The sequence below is a fragment of the Danio rerio genome, chromosome 18 (assembly GCF_049306965.1).
Source record: "Danio rerio strain Tuebingen ecotype United States chromosome 18, GRCz12tu, whole genome shotgun sequence".
In the NCBI taxonomy this organism is placed as follows: domain Eukaryota; kingdom Metazoa; phylum Chordata; class Actinopteri; order Cypriniformes; family Danionidae; genus Danio; species Danio rerio.
In genome coordinates, this window is record NC_133193.1 from 13,588,057 (window position 1) to 13,613,251 (window position 25,195).

General features: G+C 37.1%; 2 protein-coding genes across 19 annotated transcripts in view; one reads left to right on the forward strand and one right to left on the reverse strand.

Moving 5' to 3' along the window:
* fgd4a (FYVE, RhoGEF and PH domain containing 4a) overlaps nt 1-5,269 on the forward strand; it is a 117,063-nt gene extending 111,794 nt beyond the window's left edge. For 7 of the 15 annotated variants that reach the window (XM_073929150.1, XM_073929142.1, XM_073929147.1 and 4 more), the window contains 2 exons: nt 453-593; nt 685-5,269. In XM_073929150.1, coding sequence (XP_073785251.1) covers nt 453-593; nt 685-936 — 393 coding nt within the window. In that variant the 3' untranslated portion in view covers nt 937-5,269. 15 annotated transcript variants of the gene reach the window in all.
* Nucleotides 5,270-8,898: 3,629 nt separating this feature from the next.
* The window catches only part of nup205 (nucleoporin 205), a 33,490-nt gene continuing 17,193 nt past the window's right edge, over nt 8,899-25,195 (reverse strand). Inside the window, 25 exon segments of one of the 4 annotated variants that reach the window (NM_001313687.1) lie at nt 8,899-9,227; nt 10,775-10,833; nt 10,915-11,019; nt 11,156-11,285; nt 11,433-11,590; nt 11,680-11,785; nt 13,027-13,158; nt 13,337-13,410; nt 13,483-13,609; nt 15,363-15,501; nt 15,813-16,126; nt 16,217-16,362; nt 17,264-17,362; nt 17,471-17,675; nt 18,277-18,468; nt 18,559-18,639; nt 19,692-19,849; nt 20,673-20,747; nt 20,832-20,981; nt 22,384-22,498; nt 23,394-23,518; nt 23,720-23,884; nt 23,966-24,044; nt 24,124-24,244; nt 24,320-24,509. In NM_001313687.1, the coding sequence (NP_001300616.1) occupies nt 9,075-9,227; nt 10,775-10,833; nt 10,915-11,019; nt 11,156-11,285; nt 11,433-11,590; nt 11,680-11,785; nt 13,027-13,158; nt 13,337-13,410; nt 13,483-13,609; nt 15,363-15,501; nt 15,813-16,126; nt 16,217-16,362; nt 17,264-17,362; nt 17,471-17,675; nt 18,277-18,468; nt 18,559-18,639; nt 19,692-19,849; nt 20,673-20,747; nt 20,832-20,981; nt 22,384-22,498; nt 23,394-23,518; nt 23,720-23,884; nt 23,966-24,044; nt 24,124-24,244; nt 24,320-24,509 (3,398 nt within the window). In that variant the 3' untranslated portion in view covers nt 8,899-9,074. 4 annotated transcript variants of the gene reach the window in all.

Genomic DNA, 25,195 nt, shown 5'->3' on the forward strand with positions numbered 1-25,195 from the left:
TTGCATACAGTTGCATACACAAATATGAAACTATTTATGTGACCACTTTAATTTCTCAGTAATTTCTCTTTAATTAATTCTTTATTAAAATTTTTTAAGTGCACAAACTTCTACATTTTTCCCCAGAAAATGACAAATGGTGAAAATGATGTTTTCATTTGTTGTGATTAAAAAGCAGTCATTACACCAACTACTGAATTTGTAACTAAATATATAAAGAAGTTCTGTCCTAAACATTGGTATTTTTAATATAAACACATCTGAAAACATTGCATCTTTTTATTTTATGCAACAAAAAGGCTCTGAATAACATCAATTCGGTTGTATATTGTAAAGAAATTTCACCAGTAGTTTACAAAATTAATCAAAAAGCTAATTTTCAAGTGGTCTCTTAATATTTTCATAGTCATACAGCCAGTATTTTTGTCTGACTGAGTGTCTGTCTCTGCCAGATTGAAGCGGCTCAGTTCTGCGGCAGCAGCATCATGTGTGGCTTCCTGCAGTACTGTGAGAGGAACAAGCCGTGGCAGAAAGTCTGGTGTGTCATTCCTGAGAAAGAAGCTCTAGTTCTCTACTTGTACGGAGCACCTCAGGTCAGTGTGCTTTCATCACACACCGAACATTGCATTTCTGTTCCCGTACAGCACTTCCCTTTACTAAAACAAACATTCACTGTCCTCGCAGGATGTCAAGGCCCAGTCCACCATTCCACTGCTAGGCTACCATGTGGAGGACAATCCGAGAGCCACTGACCCTCCTGCCAGCTTCAGACTCTCACAGTCCAAATCCATCCACAGCTTCGCCGCAGAGAGCGAGGAACTGAAACAGCGCTGGCTCAAAGTCATCCGCATGGCGGTGACAGGAGAAGTTCCAGAGTCGCCTGAAGAAAACAGTTCTGCGGAAATCACAGAAGAGTTAAACTCAAACGGCAACTGAACAAAGACGACAAACTCTCATTGGAGATGTATCTACTAGTGGTGCTGTCTGTGTAAAGTGTTGCTCTGCTGCTGCCCTCTGCTGGTCAGCCTGAGATTTGGTCCAGGTCTCCTAAAAAGCTCCATTTGGATTATTTTGAACACTTCCAAGATGCCAGCTTGACCAGATTTGAAGTTCACAAAGGATTACATAGAGGAAATAGCATCATGCTTCAGCTGATAGCACACTGATTTAAAGCCTAATGTAAATAGTGTACAATTCAGAACATTTAGATGTTGTGTATATAGTGTGTGGAGGCTGAAATAGGATTTGTTTATTCTGGATGTGAGTGGTTTTTAATAACTTAAATGGCTTAAAATTGTAGAACACTCATTAAGGACATCATTATTTTGACAATGTGTTGTCATTTTATAGGGTTGCAGCGGTTTGATGGTTCGTCATGGTGTGGTGTAAACAGTTTTATTATATTATCTTAAAACAAGTTGCACTGAAGCTCACAGTGCAATGCAAATATTCAGGCAAGAACATGTGAGATGGAAAGCTTCATCTTTTAAAATGCTAATATTTATGCAAGGTCACTTGTAGTATCAGTGCTTTTTATTTCATGAGCGAAAATAAAATGCTCGTCGTATATCTAGTTTAAAATAGAGTTTTAGTTATATTTTGCAAGGCATAACTGTAACAACAACCCAGTGAATAGAGTGAGAAGACAAGTTAAAAGGTGCAAAAACAGTTTGAAGGTACAAAGCTGCTCATTACATGTGCAATTAATTATGGGCTGTGTGCATTTATGTGTGTGTGCTGTTCTGGATGATTACTTTTTTGTCAGTGCGTTGTATGCAAACCCAAGTATGTGAAAAGAATGAGTAGGCCACAGTATACTGGTTTTAGACTTATAGCTGTCTTCTGATTTCAAAGGTTAGTTTTTCCATTTTCATTACATACACAGAACTGACTTTTTATTTACAGTAAAACCAAACTATGCTTTAAGCTTATTCAATCACAATTATCTTCTTGTTAAACAAATAAAAAAAAAAATCTAAGAATGGCGTTTGACTTTTCTCAATCAGTGATAGCAAAATCCTTTTTAAAATCATAAATGTCAAACTCACATCGTCTTGCGACTCCCAGTAACACTCCCGGGTTTTTATATTAGTATTTCAATAGGTGTCGAATTAAGCGATCTGGAGATCAAGTAGCGAATTCATGCAATGTGAGGACGCATAATCTCGACAGAACAACGACGAGCTTTGACGCGGAGCGCGGGAAAGTCTCTCATTTTTTTCTCAGCGCAAAATAAACATGACTAACCATCAAAAGGTATGTTACACGATTAAAACTATCAACCAAAAAGTATAAGCTTATATTTTATCGCGTAATCTGTTGTATACATGGAGAGAGGTCAGTGAAACAACGTGTGGAGAACTTGTAAATCCGGCAACATTTACCTCAGGAAATAAACATACGTTAACGCTATACAAGTTTGGTCAAAGTCCGTTTTTTTGTATCCTCTAGCCTTTGGTTAGGTTTTACTATAACGTTAAACAAAAACAAAACGGTTTCTTTTTGTTAAACCATGTTTTTTTCTATATTCTTCTTTCGATATATTAAAACATTACGCACGCACAATAACAGACAGCTGTTCTTGAATTTGCATCTTGAAATTCATTTTTTTTTACACCTCTGGTTGAGTTATAATATAAATAACCCAATAAAGGTTAAAAATAACCCAACAAAGCAACCCAGTATTTTAGCTCAACAACTGGGTTAAATAAATAAAGTTTTATAGGGTGTACTGAGTCTGTTATTTCCCTGTTGTACACCAGTTAGCATCGGTGTTAGTAAGTAAACTGTGTAAAAATATGAGAGTGGGGCAGTAACTCTTCTTGGTTCTGACCACATAATAAACAAATTAATGGGGTTAGACTAACATTTTTTTACCAACAACACACAAGTCTCTCCTACAAATGAGCACTGATATGACCGCCGGATCTGAGGTTTTTGTGCAGTATTGCCAAAAGTGCCAGGAGTAAAAAAATGTACTATTTTCCCCACCTGCGGAGCAAGTTGTAACAGACAGGGTTAGTTGTAACACACGTGCTTAATTTCCCCCAATTAATTTCAATTCAGTTTACTTTAAATAGTTGCTGTTTCCTCAGTACTTAACACAATTATGTTTCATAGCACTGCGTGTTTATTTATATATCTGTTGGATAAACACACTTGGATTTATTTGCATTATTATACAATGCATTCATTTGCAATATTAGCAATAACAAAAAGAAAATTTATTTTAAAAATGTTTTCTATTAAAATTGTTTAATATAAAAAGATCTCAACATTACACTCAAAGTTCAACAATTATTTTGTTAGTTTAATTGGTGTCCAGCAGTGTGTGGCTTATTCGTAACACCCTGTTACAACTAACTCGACGGTGGTGGTTTTTTCCCCTTAAAACTGGCTAGCAGTCACAGTTTTTTTTTTTTTTTTTTTTTTTTTCATCTTTTAAGATGGTTCCATAATTTAGCCTAGAAGATGGTAATCACAACAATATAAGACTTTACATACATACTTTCACAGATTTATATAAAAAAATATATATATAGACTAAAATAAAAAAAAAAAAACGTTGCAAAAATAGTTTCTCTGTTTCTCATCCAAATTTCGCAGAACTTTTACAATAGTTGGCAGGAAGACAGACGTCTGCCGACACTGGTGAAAACCACAGAAGCATGCCCCGGTTAACCCTGAGCAAATACCTTAAAACTTCATGTTACATTTTAACTTTATGCCCCGTGCTCTATTAGTGATAGTTACACACACAAACTTTAACATGGTTATTAGCAGGCCAGTACACGTTTACTATAATAAAACCCTGGTTCATTTTGTAAGGGGTTCAAAGCTTGACAGTAAATTAGGAGAAAAAAAAAACACATCTTAAGAGAAGTTTAAATTGTATTGCAGATTTTGGGGCATCTGAATTCAACTGTTTGGTTTATTTTGGTTTGTATTTGTCAAAATGCGATTGGATTTATATGTGGAGGGTAACTGAAATCTATGAGCAAAATATGGAATTGAATTATGTAATACCATACCATGATACTATCATCTGCACCGCTGCAGCCCTCCTACTGTTAAATCCAGAATCAACAAGGACACTGGTCCAGGTTCAGAACCGTGTCCATCACAGGAGCATTAAGTTTCTATGTGGGTGTTTGCAGTGCCTCAGTACATATCCATCCTATGAAACATTCGCAAGTCTGCTGTACTTCCGATCAGCTTCTGAAGAGCCGCTGCACAAAAGACAATGTGATAATATTTGACTCCTCATAAGCTGTTTCTCCTTTTGTTTTGACAAAATTCGAACAAAAATGTCGACTTTGTTGTGAGACCTCTTTCCATTAATTCTGAGAGATGGATATTGTGTGATTGATCAAATTCTCCTCTGTAATCGATTCAGTATTGGCGTGAAATAACTGGTTGTGAGTGAATCAGATCAGTGTAATAATGATGATCCTTTTGTTCGTAGACAGTCAGCTGACCAATGGCAAGTGTTTGTTGTGTATGTAAATGATCCATTTTTCTGTGGGCAGCACAATCAGACTCTGCAGGGAGATGGAGATGTGTACATGTTCTTTAAATACTGTAATTATTATAAGTTTATTATTTAAAAAATAATTTATAGAAGATATGCATGACATTTACATAGCACAAATTTACATTCTCAGCCTAGTTTGGACCATTTATACATTAATTTGTATTCAAGAAATAAGCATGTTGGTTTTGTTTCATACTTAAATATGCAGTCTCTCGCCTTGCTCTGCAGAATGAGCTGCGAAGTCTTAGTATGAATTAATATAAATTAATTTGTCATCAATGTTGTGAGAAACAGGCCTTTGTTTCCCTCGATGCCCTTTCATAGGATGAGTTTTATTTAAAAAGAAGACCCTGTGATGTTAGTGTTAAACGTGATTTAAATACTTGACTTTGAAACATATCACAGCAAAGAACTGTAGTCATATTTCTTTCCTCCATCTTTTGATAACGGGATGTGCCTACGACGTTAACGCACACATTTTTATGGCCAAATTGGAAAGACGAGACAGAGTTTCTGTTTTCTAATGTGGTTCTTTGTAACAATCCGTACCATGCAATCGATCTGAATGTATTCTGTGCTGGCCTTTTCATTCCCAGAATCTCTTTCGCATTAAAGCTACATCAGCTCAGAGCCGAGACAGACCCTGTTTTATATGTACAACTGAAACTGAAGATTACGCACTTTACTGTCTTCTATAAAGTGTAACTTGTAAAATAAAACAAGATTATTCTGGAATGAGTTTGCACTTCTGGTTTTCATTATGGAAAAGCTGTTTGCTTAAGCGCATGTATTTGCTGTTCTCTCTTTGCAGTGACTGCTCTACAACTTTTACAAGCATGTTCCCTCGAGGATTCCTGCTGAAGTTCAACAAGAATAGTGTCAGAATAATGTAGGAAAGTGCAGGTATGTAGTGTGAGATCTTGCGGGACTTTTTTACATTTTTTTTGTAAGGGTTCTAATAAAGGACTAACTAATAAAGCACCCACTGATATAGAATAATGCAGAAGTACAAATGACAGCAAAATATATAACACTGTTCTAGTTTTGTTGTTGGGGTGTCCAAAAGTCGGTCCTGGAGGGCCGGTGTCCTGCTGAATTAAGCTCCAACGTACTTCAACACACCTGCCAGGAAGTTTCTAATATGCCTAGTAAAGCTGCGATCACAGTAGATCAGAGTCGTACAGCGCTGCGAAAAGGGGCGGGATTGAACAAGATTTTTAGACATTTAAAAAAGCGAGCGATTGCTCCATCTTTTAAATTACTTTCCAGAGAGGTCATGTTTTGATCCTCAAGTGATGCGATTTCGCAGGTCAGAGTACACCAAGCTTGAACTTTGCACCACAGCAACCTGCGAAACTTGACGCATGACCCTGCATTTCCGGTCTGAAGCATTCGCGTGCATATGAATGGAAGTCTATGGGAGGTGTTGTAAAAAAAAAAAAAAATGGGTTGAAAAGAGAAGAAAGAACCCAGTCCAGGAGACTCGAAACAAGCAGAATTCCTTTATTGAGACGTGTTGGTTAATCTGCAGTCATACAGCGTCTTCAAGGTGTCCAATGTGTCTGCAAGATCCTACTAGAGGTCCGCAGTCTGCAAGTTCTTTCACAAGTCTCTCACAAGTCTCCAAATAGTCTGAATTAGTCTGAATTAAGACAAAGATTTCATGGCTATATTGTGTTCTTAGGAGGAGGGGATATGGCTAAACAAAGCATGCAAATTAAGGGTTGGAGTCAGCATGGTAAACTGCTCTTTCAGCCTTGATCTTATCATGTTCTGGAGACAGAAACCTCCTGACCATTTGATTGAAAAGAGAAAACAATAGACACCCCATGCTGTGAAACTGATAATTGCATCACTTTGGCTTAGTCTGTAGTCAGCAAGGGAAAAGTTAAATGACCCTCCTAGCTGGCATGTCAATGAAATAAAATAATTAAAAACCAGAGAATATAACTTTTTAGTTATACGTAGATTATTGTTAATTTGAAATTAGATGATAAAAATTTATATTTCCACAGAGGTAAAGCCCAGTGTGACCGCAGCTTAAGAGCTTGATTAGCTTGTTTAGGTGTGTTTGATCAGGGTTGGAGCTAAACTCTCCAGGACACTCGCCCTCTGGGACCGAGTGTGGACACCCCTGTTGTAAATAATATTTTTTAAATCTAGAATATTTTCTATGTTGTACTTGTGTATTTATTTTAGGGAAAGTTACTCAAATAGAATACAGTAGTATAACAACTAGATATTAAAGTTGGGAGGATAAACTGTGTGATGGCTGGAGAAAGCTTGTTGGAAGTAGTTTTATTTTGAAAAAGTATCAAGTAACCTAAAAGCAACATAGATGAAAACTCATACTACATTATATTATAAAGCATGAATTAGCATGTTTCGAGCATTAATTAACTTGTTTCCAACATGAATTAAAATGTTGATAACATGATTCCAACATGAATTAGCATGTTGTTAGAATGTTTCTACTTTTATTATTAGTATGTTTCTAGCATGAATGAGCATGTTGTTAGCTTGATTCTAACACAAACTAGCATGTTGTTAGCATATTTCTAACATGAATTAGCATGTTGTTAGCATATTTCAAACATGAATTAGCATGTTGTTAGCATGTTTCTAACATAAATTGGCATATTTTTAGAACGTTTTTACTTGGAATTAGCATGTTTCTAGCATGAAGTGGCATGTTATTAGCATTTCTGATGATTTTGCCCTTGACATCCCTCAGAATATTGTTGCCTAGGAATATTATGACCATATTATAAATGAAACTGAGAAACCAACCCTCAGCTTTCACAAAAAAAAACAACAACAAAAAAAATACTATTTTTATGTGTTCATGTTTTATCCCCATGTGAATGCAGTTTTTAGACACCTCAGGGCTCGAAATGAACTTTTTTGTTTGGTAGCACTGGTGCTCCCAACTTTAAAAAGTAGCAGCCAAAATTTAGTCGCACCTACCAATTATAAGCACCGTTACTACAAGTTTTAACGTTAAATTAACCGATTTACTGCATTTGAAATCAACACTAAACAATCTAACAAACAAAACAACATCTGCAATCGCCCACCGGCCCTGCACGCACTGCTTGACATGAATCAAACTTAATTAACAATAGTAACTTTGCTGTTCTCACGGGTGCTGTGTAATATTGCACAGATGATACTGAGATAATAGCTTATTATTTGCATACGTAATCCTAATAGCAATACCGTTCACGAGCTGCAATATTAGTTTTATCTTAATGAATGCAAGCCCTTTTGCGATGGTGTATGTTATAGCTGCCACCTGCACAGCTGACAGTATCTTGATGATTAAATGAAGGATTAAACGGAACCTCTCGTGCTTAAAATGTGTAGATTTGGCGAACACTGTTACCTGCAAACTCCGTCACACCGGCTTAATGATGAAGTGTAAATGCTGGATTGACATTCAGCACACGATCACCGATCAGATGTACCATTATTTGAAACGTATGTTTTCTAAAACTAAATCTCAGTGTTGTTTTCATTCTCTCATCTTCAGAACATTTACATGTTTGTGGTTGTAGCTCTCCCTGTCATCTAAAGAAAGGCATCGACTGAGTGATTGACAGCTGATATTAACCAATCCGTTCGCATTCAGTGCTAGAGCAGTGGACTAATCAGAAGAACTTGAAGGCGGAGCAAGCATTGCACGCTTTGTTTACTGCAGCAAGTTGACATGACAACTGTTTTAAACTATGTATGAGCGCTACGTTTGGCATCTGAGGTGCTAAGATGCGTTCTGCGAGAATGTCTCCTAAATCTGCATGTGTGGTGAACATTTTGCAGTGAAAACCAGTCGCACGGCACCAATTTTATGCAGTCGCACAAATGCGCCCAAAAATATTTTGAGGTTGCATAGGTAAAATTTTGGGCACATATGCGACCAAAACAGTTGCAATTTCGAGCCCTGCAACTACTAAATTACCAATGAAAAATAGAACAGTAAAAGTAGCGCATTTTCAAGATATAGTGTAATACAAAACCACATGCTGTACACACAAGTTTGCATGTCTAACCTTGTGCAGATCGACGGGGGCAGAAAATTTGGCTGAAGTGCTACAGAAGGGATTAAGCTGCAGATTATAACCTGCAATCTTACGTTCACTTTCTCTGATATTTCACTCCTAAAAGCCTGTGATGTCATGTACACACTCAGGACATGCATTAAGGCTTCACTACCGTAATATACCTAAAACATAGATTGCTGTAAAAATGATCAAGGTGTTTTCTCTTAATTGACGATTTATTTCCTCAATAGTTAGGAAAGAGTTCAACTATTAAAAAACATAAATATGATCACATTTGACCAAGAAAGTCAGAAACAACATGGCTGTCTGTTAGAAAAGCATTTAATGACCACATTAGAAAAACGCAGAAAGCCAATACAGCGACTATCATAGGCAGAAAACCTCAAGTGTGGATTGATAGTCATCAAAACTGCAAAAAAGACACCGAATTCAAAAGATTTTTCTTTTCTCACAATTAGAGAAAATCTGCATGCCGGAGTTCAGCTTTTGGCGTGGTGTACGAGGCCGCGGATCCTGCGTGTCAGGGCCTGGATGAAGGTGTGACGAGAGCGGCTTTTGCTATAAAGTCCCTCCACCTCCAGCAGCTTCCTCTGCAGCGGCTCACTGAAGCTGCTCGACATGTCACTCTGCAACTACACACACAGCAAAGTCTCAATAACACCTTAAAACAAAACTTACTAAGCAGCTTTAAGTAATAATACAAGCTTATGTATACAAATAAAAAGTATTTTCAGCTCATTGAGGCTGCATTTAATGAATTAAAAATACAACAGATCTATATTAAATAAATGATTTATATTTTGGTGCATTTTAAATTCGTAGATATTCCCATCATGCAAATTTTCTGCATCATTGTTCGCAGGCTTTGTTTTTTTTTTTTTTTTTTTTTTTCAGGATTCTTTAATAAACAGAAAATGTAAAAGAATGGTATTTATGTAATATAATATTATAACTTAAAACGCAAAAATTAGTCCAAGACACTCTAAAAATGTGGAAAAAATACTAAAAAGCCTTTATTGACATGGCTATTCCTTAAAACAGCGACTACGCGTTTTCATCAGGGTAGCAGTGATCTGGTGTGTCTGGAGTTTCTTCACCTAATCAATTTTTTTGGGGGGGGGGGCTTTTTTTTTTTTTTTGCTTTTATGAGTGCTTTTGACTGATTTTTGCTGTTTATTCTGATGAATTCCTTACCAAAACAGTACAGACACATTATTTAAGCTACCCCTCAGCACTTTTTGTTTGATTTTTGGATTTTTAATATTATAACTTTATTTGATATAAATCATGATACCGTACTATTATTAATTTCTTTCACCTTGCTAAATAAACTTTAATCAAAATATATGGTACTAACCTCCAGAAGTAATAATCTATATTATTATTATAAATTTGTAACCTGGGTTAAGAGCTTCCGGTGAACGGTTTGCCATTGCAAAATCGGCACGTTTAAGGTCAGTTTTCTTCAAAAATCAGCTATCTCCACTGGCTAAGTGATATGCGATATAAAGTAGGTCTCAGATTGTACAAAATGCACTGCATTAAATGACATTCCTCCCGGCCATGTCTTTATAATATGAGCATTTATTTTACCTCAGTATATTCAACAGAGCTTCTGCGGTAGCCTGCTGATTCTGACAGGCGCGAGCAAGTAAACAGCTTTTTGTCACAAACTGAATGGCAAAATCTATTTAACTGATTGTATTTTTTAATTACATTACAACATTGATGCTGTAAAAGGAATGGTATAAAATGGAAAAAAACTAAAAATAATAGGTCACCGGAAGTTTATCAGTATGAGAACAACATTAGCTCGGCATATACCCCATTGAGACTGTTCTGCCTTTTTTAATTAAATAATTTTTTTTTTTTAAATACAACAATTATTCTCTTTATCTTAATAAGGCGATTCAGAGTAACCATTCTTAATAGTAGTATTGGCCCTAAAGGTGTATAATCAGATTAGTTGTGTTAAAAACTTACACAGAACGTCCACCTCACAGAACATCAGCAATTCCACACAAGAAGACATTTTCAGTGTTCATTTCACAGATAAATTATGTCAACAATTTTTTTTTTACTCATGAAAACTAGACAAATCTATTTTCTGGCCCTAATCACCAACTGTCTTTATGGAATTTTTTGACAATTATTTGGATAGTATAGATGTACAATATACCTGTTCAAGATCTTGCTGGCTCACTCTCGACACGCTCAATCCTCTGCTGCCGGCAGGATCTGCACAGAGAGCAATCTGGTAAGAAACCATGTCATTCAACAGCATTTGAAAATAATCCTGAAGCTTGAGAGAAAGCTGACCTCTGTAACCTGGCAGCAGTGAGTCTTTGGGGTCAGTGGGAGTGCAGTAAAGCAAGTAAAACTCTAGGTGGCGCCAGATGACAAACAGACACGTCTCAATGATATCTTCAGAAAAAACACGTCAAGAACAACACATTTCCCCATTTCCAGGTATGAGATCACAATTTCAAATCTTAACAGGAATAAACAGTCAAATTCTCAGAACATTTATTTAAAGCCTTAATTTTAATGCAAAGGATACAGGAGCAGAGGGCAAGAAGCTTGGCTCTGTTGTTGACCAGCTGGACGAGTCTCCGTTTGGCGAGTACGTTTCTCTGCACTGATGAGATCTTTTCCACTCCACCAGAACCAGACACCAAACCCTGGCACAGCTTCACACACACACACACACACACACACGCACACACACACACACACACACACACACACACACACACACAAACATATATTAACACACACCATGCCTTCCTAATACTGAACATTTGAATCAAACAGCTGCACACAAATCTAACAGAAACCTCTTTGAGTTCCTCAGGAGGAAGCTGCTCCACTCGCTCCAGCTTGTTCAGGCTCTGTCTGTGACTGTCGTGATACCTGAAGAAGTCGCTGGCGCTGTTTTTCAGCAGGAGCAGAACCAGCCCCAGACTGGGCACGCGGGCAGAGGGGATGGACACATCTGATGTAGAGGAAAAAGCACAGTTAGGTTAGAAAATGCAGCCAACTTTTAATCAGCACTGACAGACTGTAAAAAGCAGAAAGACTAACCGGCTGGTTCACTTGCTGATGGGCTGAACAGACAGAGTGAGAACTGGGCTTCAGATGAGCTCTGCAGCAGCAGCGTCTGGCAGTACTCCATAATATTAGCACAGATCTGTCAAACATAACACACACACAGTCAAACATTAAAAGGCCCATCAATTTGAGGTGAAAACTCTTAAGCTCAAAGATTTCACAGAAAAATACGTTTTTTATTGAACTCATATAGTATAATAAATACACAATAGTGCCCATGCACTTTTTCATTGTTTCCAAAGGTATTTTTCCATCATTTTTAAAGATAATGAATAATAATGTCATAATTAGTGGAGTAATCAACCACAAATCTCACGGTTCAGATCACACAATGGTTTTTGAGTTATGGATCAGACCATTTCTTTGCATCAGCAAAAAAAAAAAGGAGACAAATGTGATTTGCTGTCCATTTATACAAAATATCACAGTGAAAAACATTGGTTTTAACAAACAAAACTTAAATGCAGCGTTTCGAAGGATTAATAAACATTCAAATCGTTCTGATTTTTTATTCATGTTGCGCAGGTTTGAATTGAGATCTTGATCTTTTAATGTTTAATTATGCAGCTTTACACTGAATGCATTAATGCAGCAGGCTAAACAGTGACAGAAAACACCTTTAATTAATAACCTAAGAAAGCATTCAAGTAGGTTCATTATATTTTACAGGAAAACCAAAAAGCTCTCATACACCAGATTCAAACAGTCATAAATGTTGGATTAACCAACAAGTTCAAAATGAATCCACAGGTCACGTGCGTTCCGAACTGTGGGTTTTGATCCTTATAGGCACAAAACCATTGAACTGCTAAGTCAATCCAAACATTACAAAGTTTGATTTGAAGCATAAAAACTGAGGAATAGATCTGGAAAAAATCTAACTTTTTTGTAAATAACCAGCCATAATGAGGGAAAAAACAACAATTCAATAAATCAGTGGAAATGGCAACTTCATTTAAAGTGGAGAAATCTAGAACTAGATCTAGAATCTAGAATTTAAACTTGTCTGGTTGTATTTATAGAAATAATACATTACATTATGTAATACATACATAAAAGTTTATGGCAAAAATAAACAAATTTATTTGTATTTTGAGAGATTTACTATGTAATTAAAGGAGCTTCATAGGAGTTGAAAAACTGGAAATTTTGTCAGAGCATCATGGGAAATGTAGTTTTTCTACACAGATTGTCATTAAACAGTTGTTTTAACCATGGACAAAGTTGCCAACTGTAACATGTATTATTATATTATTAAATGTATATATATATATATATATTTTGGTTTTTAAATCATGTACATTTTCAGTGACACCATACCTGTTGCATGGCAACCTCCATTTCCTCTCTTTTTTCTGCTAGGTTGCTGGGAGAAACGGTGTCCTCAATCTGCTTAAGGTAGCGAGCGCGATCAGTGCCCACCAGACGCACCAGCAGAGACAACGACTGCCGCTGGAGGAGGAAGAAGAACAGCACCCAGTTTGTGAAGTTATACTAGCAACATGATCAGCTTTTAATATGCAGTTAACCGCATTAATGTCATCATAGCTACATCCAACTGCTTTCAGTCACTCCATTTCTATTCTGCTCTATATAATAGCATTTTGAAATATTTGTTTCAATATTTCACCTGGAATCTGCCGATGTGTCCCTGTAACTCCATGAGGGCAGCGCTGTTGATTTCCTGTCCCATCTCAAGTGCTCCTGAAACACACTCAACATTAGCCATTCATCAGTGTTTTGGGTGTTTTTCAGTCTGCTGTAGTGCTGTTGTACCTGGCAGTGCCGTCTTGCTGATGATGGCAGTGAGCAGAGACAGTTCCTGTAAAGAGCCCATGCTCATGTCCTGACCATGCAGAATAGACTGAATGACATCCGAATGAACGATAAGCCACTGCAGCACCTACACATCAACACACATGCAAGCTTTTTTTAGACAAATATAACAGAAGATCTTAAAAGGGTAGCACATATAGCTCGATGCTAACACTGAAGGCCTTGTGTTTCCACTGCCAAAAGGGTTCCAATGGTAGCCAATGGTGGGTGTGGTGTAAGACAAAGTTTTAGACAACGTCATTCTCACTCGAGGAAATGTCTACTGTAAGGCTGTACAGGTCGTTCACGCATCATATGAGAAGCACTTCACACAAAACAGAGCTTTATACACATAAATACTTGTGAATAAATGTTCATTACTAACCTTCCTATGAACATGATTTGATTATAAATGCAGATCAATGATATAAAATGCAAAAATAGCCTCCTGTAATGTCTGTGATTATATAAAATAAATAAAAAATGCAACATATATTAACACATAAAGACCTTTACAGTCTCCAATGTTACCAACTACAAAAAAACGACCCACAGCAGACATTTAGTCCATATTTGGGTTCAAAAACAACACAAAATATAGCCCACAGTCAGTGCAAATCTCTCATCTTTCGTTACATGCAGCCTCTTGTTAGAAAGTAATTCTGTCATTCTGAGTTCATAATAGTCCAAAAGGTGATGAGAAGTTAAACATGGCAGTTGAAAGAATGATTTGCTTCTTTTTTTTTGTACTTCACTCTTGCGTTTGTCCACTTTAGAGAGGATCAGATGTCAGAAGCACTTCAGTGATTATGTGCACGTTATCATCAGCTCAAGTTCGTTATTTCAAATATCGACGCGTGGCAAACTCATGTGAGAAGGCAAAACCGCTTTAGGTGGCCTTGTAAACAACTACAGGACACAGCAGATTCTGCTCTTCTTCTTGGCTTTGTGGCTGTTCATCAAGACGACGACAAAATTTGTTTAAGCTCAGGTTGACCATGGCTTGTTATTATATGTTTATATTATCACGGTGCAATGTCTCTGCTGTGCATTTAAAAATGGTGCTTCCTTTGTTTTCATTCTTCTGCTTGTGTCCGCGCTGGTGACGTTTCTCTGTAAACCAATAGCATTCAGCTGCACATCTAGCTTTGCCTTTCGTCGTGCTAGGTACCCTTTCGAAAGGGTATGGTTCACTTTTTGGTACCTTTTAACAGTGGAAACAGGCATAAAATCGTACCATACCACTAAATAGATACGGGCCCTAATAGTCTTAAAAGGCTTATGTACATTGGTTCAATTTTCACTTGTGCTTATTGGTGATGTTTAATGTCTACTCAAAAAACCACCACTGTGAGTTTGCAGATGTCAACATTTTTTGGCTTGAGGCAGCGAGTTAAAAACTGCTTGACCAATGAGATTGGCACTTTTGTTCACGTGCTGAAGTGTCAGTAAAACAGACTGAAACTTGGTGGCTCTCAAGCACAAACATTTTCTTTCATGGCTTTTAAATTTTCCCGACAAACATCTGACAAGGTGCTTGTGTGCTGTAGTGGACTTGGTTAAACAGAAGTGGAAAATATTAAGCTATAAATACACAAGAATAAAAATTCTGAAAGTGGGTACTTCCCTGCAACAAGTGTCAATTGTGTACCAGGGTATTTCTGTTTTGCCATCTAATGTCAATGAGGGATTTTGCACATTCACTCTGCTCAATGCCAGTAAAAAAATAAAAAAAAATAAAATCACAAAAAAAATGCCCTAAAAAATGCTGATAAGTGCAAGCCAAATCAGCCAGGTGTGCACGAGCTTTAGGGACATCATTGGAATCATTGTTTTAGTACCTGTGCTGCCCCCTGCTGGTGCTGTGCGGTGGTGGAGGTCAAGATGACCTGCATCAGTCTGAGTGTAGGAAGCAGGATCTGCCTGTATCGCTCCAGAGGACTAGGAATAAACCCTGAAGGATCTCTCTGCCCAAACACTCTAGAAGAAAAATGCAGAGAGTCAGATAAAACACTTAAAGCTTAAAGGGATATTTCTTCTAAAAATGAAAATTATGTCATCATTTATGCTCACTTGTTGAAAACCTAATTTCATTCTTCTGTTGAACACAAAATAACTTAATATAAAGAAACCATCGACTACCATAGTATTTGTTTTTCCTACAATAGAAGTCAGGTTTTCATCAAAATATTGTCTTTAGTGTTCAACAGAAGAAACTCATAGGTTTGGAACCACTTGAGGATGAGTAAACAGTGAGTATATTTCATGTTTAAAGATGGCAGAAGTCAGACCTGAGTGCGTCATTCTGAGGGAGCATGTGAAACACCTGACACTCCACCAGCTGAGCGACCAGACCACAGCGCAGCAGCTCCATCGCACCCTGAGCGGTCTTGGCCACGCGGGTCAGCAGAGCCATTTTGGACTCGTAGATGTACAACGGTTTAAGCAGCGGCGGCTGAGGCGTGAGAAGAGTTTGCAAAGAAACGTCATCCTGCTTTAAACTCTCCACCAGCACACGCAGGTAACCACTGTTACACAAGTACACCAGCCACTGACACTGCCTGTCTATAGACAACACCCTGTCTAACACAGCCAGAGCCAGCATCTGAAAAACACAAAGACCAACTCAGTAGGTGTTTGGCAGTTAAAGTGTCTGAAAATAACTCAGTGATGATGTTGATTTGTTTGCTCTTACTCGGCCGATCTCATGGCCATCACAAGCGTCTCTGCACACCACTTCCATTAGCGCAGTGCCGTAGCTCTCGATGATGGACAGGTTTTCTCTCTGTAGCTTGGAGAAGCAATCTTCAGGGGCAGTCAAACGCTCCCACATGGATGTGCCTGCAAAATCAATATTATACATCACATTTGTATATATTACAAACAATAAAAAATACTTACTGCAAATTGAATTTATATTTATTAAGCACTTTTTATGAGTTTTAAGCTATTAAAAGTGATTAATTATATGTTTATTACATACATTTATTTTATTTTAATAAATATTAGCCCCCCTTTGAATTTTTGTTTCTCTTTTAAATTTTTTCAAATGATGTTTAATAGAGCAAGGAAATTTTCACAGTATGTCTAATAATATTTTTTTTTCTGGAGAAAGTATTATTTTGGCTAGAATAAAAGCAGTTTTTAATTTTTAAAAAAAACATTTTAAGGTCAAAATTATTAGCCCCTTTAAGATAATTTTTTGTTGACTGTCTACAGAACGAACCATCATTATACAATAACTTGCCTTATTACCCTAACATGCCTAGATAACCTAGTTAAGCCTTTAAATGTCACTTTAAGTTGTATAGAAATGTCTTGAAAAATATCTAGTCAAATATTATTTACTGTCATCATGGCAAAGGTAAAATAAATCAGTAATTAGAAATAAGTTGTTATTAACTTTTATGTTTAGAAATGTGTTGAAACAACCTCTCCGTTAAACAGAAATTGGGGGAAAAAATAAACGAGGCTAAGAATTCTGACTTCAACTGTAACTGTCACCAAAAGTTTTGTTGGTGATTGTAAGGATGTTAATGGCCAGATTGGGTAGCTATACATTAACAAAGGAAAATTAAGACCTGTTAAAAAAGATTTAAGACCTACAATACAACATTTCAGTAGATTTAAGACTTTTTAAGGTGTAAAATTACGCTTTTGAGATTTTAGACATTTTCAGGCTTTTTAAGACCCGTGGATACCCTGTTTTTGTGAAAGCATTAGCATCAGTATATTTAATTACCAGTCTGCAGTGTCTCTGGCTCCTCAGGTTTCTGGGCGATCTGCAGGTAGTACAGCAGAGCTCCATACAAATGAGCCCTGAGACGCTGAAAGCCTCCACCTTCATGTAAACAAACACCAAAGGGTAAGACAAAAAGGTTAACCACTTAACCCTTACAAAGTGGAATTAATTGACCTGGCTGATTAGTGTAAAAGTAACCCTTCTGACCTGTGCACAAGATAAAGTCCAGCAGCTTCCTCAGGATGAGGTGAAGGGCGGAGTTAGCAATGGATGCAAATCCTGATCCAGAGCCACCCTCTGGCCCCACCCCCTGCTGTTCGGACAGCACTGATTGGCTGAGGTGTGCTGTCAATGTGAAGACTGCTCCGGCTACGATTGGCATCAGTTCACCAGCAGCATCTTCTGATAACACCTGAAAAAGATCAATTGCAGTTCATCATCTGTAGACATTTAAAAGGTTTTATTTTTCCTGAATTAAACTTTCTATATTGTTAATTTGGTTACATTATTCTATACTCCATTATATATATATATATATATATATATATATATATATATATATATATATATATTAGTAGTCAAAAAGCATGTCCAGTTAATTGAAATCATGAAAGGTATTAATTTTAATGACTATTTGATAGAATATTTTAGAAAATAAACTGAAATCTAAAATTAAACCAGACTTTTATTTTGACGGTTTAAATAGTCTTGCGGTTTGATATTAGCATGCAAAAGTTCATATCATGATTTATTCAGGTATACAGCACTGCTTTTGATCTAATGATTGAAACTCTGTGTTCTACAGCTCACTGATTTTCATGACTACATTTTAAGATTCTGTCCACTTTTCTGCATCACAGGGCTCCACTTTTTTATGTGTATGACATTTTTTCCTTCAATCTTTTCAGTTGTCTATTTGTACCCTGTTGATGATGTCTGATGTCTAACTTTTATAGCATGTTATAGCTTAAATAATCATAATAATAATAATGTTTTTTTTTTAAGTAGTGTACCTTGTCATGCAGGTCGAGCAGCAGATCTCTGATGATGAGCTGCCGCTGGTCTGCAGGGATGAGTTCTGAAGGACAGGCGGTGAGGATGGTCTCCACCAGACTCCTCCAGCTCTGCAGAGCATGGCGCTTGGCACTGAGACTGCGCCGCACGCGATTCCTTTCCACCACCTGCTGCAGGACTGAATTCACCTCCTGATGGGATGGAGACAAAAACAAGACAGTCAGAGGCAAGATTTTTTTTTTTAATGCCTAGCCTTGAAAAAATATCATAGATAAACCCACCTCCATTAGCAGTGGTCTTTGCCCGATGGCTGCCATGCCCTGTAGTGCATTGATCTCTGCAACTAAAACTCGATGCAGCAACTGCAAAACAGTAATCCGAAAAAAAAAATTCTTATAGTAATGTTTTATTTTGGTCTTGAGCAATGTCTTTTTACTGAAATGGGCAGTAACTTATTGAATACACTGATATATGTAATGTGTCTGGCTTCCATCTATCTTTAGATGTACAAACAGCACATTTAATATTGCTGCTTAATAAACAAACCAATATTTTTATTATAATATTTTCCTAATTATGTGGCACAGCATTACTGTCTGCTGCACTTCACTGTTATTCTGCTTATAATTCCCCTATAGTGGCTAATAATTCTGATATCTGGCCCACTGACAGAAAACTGGAGCACTGAAAAATAAGGCAGATCATCCAAAGTGACATATAATGAAATACCAAGAAAAACTAAGCAGACAGAAAGCACATTCTCATTTGTGTAATGAATGAGATATTAGAGTACTAGATTCACCTGAAATTAATTTTAGACTTGGGATTTATAATAAACATTGATTATAGTGAATGCCGCCATCATTTCTGTTTGATTTATACAAGTGTTATTTCAGTTTTGCTTAGATACTGATGAAGCTTTTATTAAAAGGATAGTTTTTATAGCCACTTTATTATTTTAATAAAAAATGTAAATATAGACCAATAGTGCTTCAAAAGTGTTTAGGAGCCAAACTCCCCTAAAAGTTTGTGTTTATGAGCTGTTACAAATTGGCAAATTTTGTTTAATTTTGATAGAAATTACGTCCTTTCAGTTCTTTAGCTTTGTTTAATGTATTTCAGTTCATTTGGCTATTTTGTTGTGCACCAATAGTAGATTGACACATCAGGCCATGACCTCCTAACTGAATTTAAAACATTTATAATATATATATATATATATATATATATATATATATATATATATATATATATATATATATATATATTTATATATATATATATATATATATATATATATATATTATTGTGGCGTTTCATTGGAATAGACTATTTCATTTAAAAGTTTTAAGCTTAATACTTTTTGTATTATTTTTTTAATAACATAATATTTTTCAGTTTTTCATCCATGTACCTTGACATTGCAGACGGTGTGTCCCTGCTCGTTGACATGTTCACAGTTAGTGATGACCTGCTCGATCTGAGTGCGCTCAAAGAAGTCCAGCTGCAAAAGCTCTGGTGCCTCCTGACTGAAATCTATGGCATCCAAAACACTGAGCAGCCTCCTGCGCACTAAAACCACCAGAGATCACCATGATTAAAGGAACACCATTATTTCACACTTTTATTATTTGGAAATAGGCTGATTTTCATGTCACCAAGAGTTAAAGGGTTCAGTTTAACCTTTAAGATAGCATTTTGGTTTGGGGCAACACTTTACCCTAAGCTTAGCTTACCTTAGCATAAATCATTGAATTGAATTAGACCATTAGCATCTCACTCAAAGATGTCTAAAAAGAGGTTTGATAATTTTCCTATTTAAAGTTTGACTCTTCTGTAGTTACATCATGTACTAAGACCAAGGAAAACTGAAAAGTTGCTATTTTCTAAGTTGATATGGCTGTATTCTCATTCTGAAGTAATGATTAAGTGAATTTGCTGCTGAACTATGGCTCCACCAGGATCAATGGTATTATGCAGCCCTGAAAATAGAATCATTGCTGCTTAATGTAACTGTGTCTGCTCAGCCATGGTACAGAAGCAAACTCCTGATTATTACACCAGACAGTAGTTCCTAGCCGAATCGGCCTAGAAAATGGGAACTTTTATTTTCAGTCGGTCTTATTACATGATGTAACTACAGAAGAGCAGAACTCTTTTAATACGAAAATTATCAAACTATTTTGAGCAAGATGCTAATGGTCAAATCTGATTAAATGCTTTATGCTAAGCTAAACTAAAAGTGTTCCCACCAGACCTGGATATTGGCTTAATAGATTAAAAAAAGGTTCAACTCAACTGTTTAACTCTAGGGAGGTTGTAAAATGCAAGTTGTAATTTCCTTTGATTCCATGAAACCACTTTTTGTAGCTACTGTATCAATACTTTCCCTTACCCTTGGAGACGGTGCCAAACTGCAGGAAACCACTGACTGATCTGTTCTCCTCCTCCATGCCGGTCTCTCCATCTGCTGCAAGACAAATACAAAGAATGTGTTGACTTCAATGCTGCTGCTTGGACACTGTGAGGAACTCTGTGGAACTGTGTGTATTACCTGTGTGTAATGTGTGTGGCTGGTCATCGAGGAGGAGGTTCAGGAGTCTCTGTGTGTGTGAGCGCTGGCGGTTCAGTGAGGTCACTCGGAGCTCGATTGCTGTGGTTTTCATTAGCCAGGACATCTGAGACAGAGCCGCGATCTCATTTTCTATAGGAAATAAAGATGGACTCAATCAGTTGACAAGTCAAAATAAGACTGGAAATATTATACAAAATCTCTGAACGGCATACTTTAAAGGATAGTTGACCCAAAAAATAAAAAAAATGTGTTTAGCATTTACTCTCCCTTAATTGGTTTTAAACATTTAAAGGTTTCTTTCTTCTGCTGAACCCAAAAGAAGATATTTTGAAGAATGCTGGTTGATGGCACTCACTGACTTCTACAGAAGGAAAATAAAATATTATGGAAGTAAATGGGTGCCATCAACCAGCATATAATATACAATGAAAAAACAATTAAATTGAACTGAATATTTTTTTTGTAATGCCTTGATTAAACCTGATAATAAGATGCCGTTTTGTCAATCTGGTTATAAGTAGATGACACAAAGTAGGGGTAATGAGGTTTAAAATGCTTAGCTACTTTGATCGCTTCCACTGTTAATTTGTATAAACTTTTGTAAACACCCATCATTTGAACCGTCATTACAATGTGTTGTAATAAAGCACACCAAAACAAGGTACTCATAACAAGGTATTCATGCTGCACTGTATTGTACCAAAACAAAGATTAGAATTATTGAATTGTCATATTGACCTTATTCTAAAATGCGGAAGTGCGCCTGTTTTTGCGATTGTCTTAGAACTTCCGATTCAGTCGCCTATGGGAGAAATGACTAGGAATAATAAACGGCAGAAAACGGTCAAACTACTTGCTTTACAAACAAATGTTTGCATGACTATACAGACCAAGTAGAATAATATAATAACAAAATATCAAATTGCATCATAAAGCAGCGTAATGAGCAGTTTTTAACGTCAAAATATTAATGGAAGTGAATGAGACCGGAAGTCTTAAGCCAAAAAGATTCAAATGGCAGCGCCCACTCGTCAGCGGAGAATAAGGTGAATAGAGGGACAAAAAAAAGCTGCATTCGAAATGGCATACTTCCATACTATATAGTACGTTAAAACCAGTATGCGAGTCAAGTAGTATGTATGAATTCATAGTATTCAAAAAACAGTAAATGAGAAGTATCCGGATGACCTACTACTTCCGGCAAGATTCTCAAGTATGCATCTGATGGATACAAACCTATCCCATGATGCCACGCGAGTGAATTTATGATTGGAAGTGACGCAACACAACTGGTGCAGATAGGTCACGTGATAATGACAAATGGCGGATGCAGTAAGTCCGAGTTCCATTCATACTACTGACATTTATACTATATAGAACATACATTTCTAATGATAATGTAGTAAATTCTAATTTAAAAGTAGTACCTACATGAGTAGTAGGCGATTTTGGACGCAGCCTCCTCACCTCATTTGAGCGTATGATAATAACAGATGAAGGCAGAGCCAAGAAGTGCAAAAAGACAGCTGACCTGATAAAACGAAAGGTAGGTGTTGCAGATGAGAGAACAGGAAGTCCTGACTGGTCCTGAGGTATCTCATGGTTGGGCCAGAGGTGTCAGGACATGCGCACAGCTGATAAATCACCTAGCATAAACACAGATAAACATATTTTACCAACACAATATAAAGTATGTCTGAATGTAAAGCAGTTAAACAGTAGCCCCTTTCACACAGTAATACTGGTAAATATCCGGAAAATTTACGGAACAACTTTACCGGTAAATTTAAACAAAGCGCTGTTCACACAGGCGAGGACAGTGTGTAATTTTTCCGGAAAAGACCATTCACACATCCATTCCAAAATACCGGTAAATTCTGTCATCATTAACCAGAGATGACCTCTAAACGGCTGGGCTTGTATTTGTAAACATCTGATTACATTACAAACTCTGTGGATGGATCAGTATTGTGAACAACTTCGATGAAAATATAGAGGAACACTTTTGCAAGTCAAGATGTACATGATATGTGTGTGTGCTGGTGCTAACAGACTGCTTTACGGGCACAGGCGACGTGTCACGCAACTGAAGGAAGCAGAGCTTGAAGGCAAACAAACAACGGCTTACCATAAGCATATTATCGATAATTATTTACCCAGTAGGCATTAAGAAGGAACATAGAAACAATATCTGACTAACATCTTACAGCTAAATGTGTCTGTAAAAATAATCAAAGGCTTTTATTTTTATAAACCACATGGATGTAATTGCGTCTGACTGTTCTGATTGGCTAAAGTAGACGTCTCACGTCAGCATGTTCTAGACATGGATGCGCTCTTTCCAGCAATCTTTCTTCTGCGTTCACACAGCGCAGCATTCCGCCAAATTACCGGTAATGTTACAACTTCTCTTTCCAGAAAATAGCCAGAACAAATTTACTGGTATTTTACAAAGGGCCTGTTCACACATACAGATCTTTCCGGAAAATTGACGGTAATTTTTCGGAAAGGTCTGTATGTGTGAAAGGAGCTAATGAGTACCTGGTAGCAGAGTTCAGCTAGTTGAGGAGCCTGTTTAATGAGCCCAGGTCCAGAGCGAGAGTCACTGCCCCTCTGAAGCAGACTGAGAATCGCATGCAGGCAGCTCCGCGGACAGCCAAGAACACCTTATTAATGGAAACATGATGAGTATTTAGTGTTTAGGGTTGGGTATCATATCAAAAATCAAATATACTTTAAAAAAAAAAACAGTATCGATGTCAAAGCAGTGCCTGAACCAATACGTGGAGTATTTGCTGTTTAAGAGAGAGTTTGCAGTTTAAAATGATGGAGTGCACAATATATTTCAAGTAAAAGTGACATCTTACCTGGGTCTTGAAGGTTAGTGGAGGAAACTGGCTTCTTGACTTCATAGCCCAGCAGATACAGGCCCAGATTGGGGCCTGTTAGCTCCAGGGACGTGATCAAAAGATTCAAGATGTGGATCTTGGTCTCATGACGAATTCTGGCCACCCGTTTCTCAGAGTCTGAGTCTGAGTCTGAATTTAAAAAAAGGGTCTTAGAAGTTCATTAATAGATTATATTTAGCCATTCTGAAATCATTTTAGACTCACCATTTGTGGTCACTCCTTCCTGAGCCTCTTCACTGTCCAGACACTCCACAAAGCCGGCCATCAACCTCTCACTCACTGCCTGCTCATTACACAATGACTCTGTTATATTAAATGAAACTAATAGATTTTCTCTCCATAAACAGTGTGAGATGCCTTACCTGATCATGAGTGAAGTCTCCAACCAGTCTGGCCTGGATGTTTGGGTAGCGAGTGATACGTCGCAGGATCTTTGCACTCTGGAACGCAGCATCAGGATTGGAGCTGCTGTGATACAGGTACCTGTAAAAAGCCAAATGTGTGAAATCAGCCCTGAATCAGACTTACTTTAAAGCATTACTGGAAAAAAAAGCAGACCTAGCAATGTTGGTGATGTGATCTGCCTTTCTGCTCTGAGCACTGACGCCCTGCAGGAGCTGCTCCAAAGGAGACACAAGAAGTGATGTTTGACTTTCTCTCAGCAGATCCATGAACGTCACCTCCTTCTGCAGGGCTAGCTCCAGCAAACACAGACAGTGCAGAACTGCAGATTCTAACTGCTTCTTGCCTACAACAAAAGAACCACAATAGCGTAATGAACAATGATTCAGTATTTAGGAATGGATCAACATTTGGTCTAAAAAAACTAAATACCAGTTACAACTAATATAAAAACTGGTAGCATTCTAACAGCAAACTTTAATTAATAGCATGTTAATTTTCAGCATATACTGTTCACCACACCGATAATGCAAAGTCTCTTAAAAATTGTAGAACAACTTCGTTATGTTTGTGTTTTTGAAAGGATTCATTTATTCATATTGTTCATTTACTGTGTAATGCATACAATCACATGAGAGGGTCTCTACTCAAGCCTCTTATGCTTACCGGGGTTTTATTTAAATATACAATTAAAACAGTAATATTTGTGGGATAATACTATTGTAATGTTTTCTATTCCTTTCTTTTAAAAAAACAGAATTTATTTAACATATAAATCATATATAAATGTTGAATAAAGCTGAAACAAGCCTTTATACCAGGGGTCACCAATCTCAGTCCTGCAGGGTTTCGTTCCAACCTGCCTCACCACACCTGCCTGGATGTTTCACGTATACCTAAGACCTTGATTAGCTTGTTCAGGTGTGTTTAATTAGGGTTGGAGATAAAATCTGCAGGACACCGGCCCTCCAGGAACAAGTTTGGTGACCCCTGCGTTATACTATAGGTTTGTTTACATATATTAAATAGCTT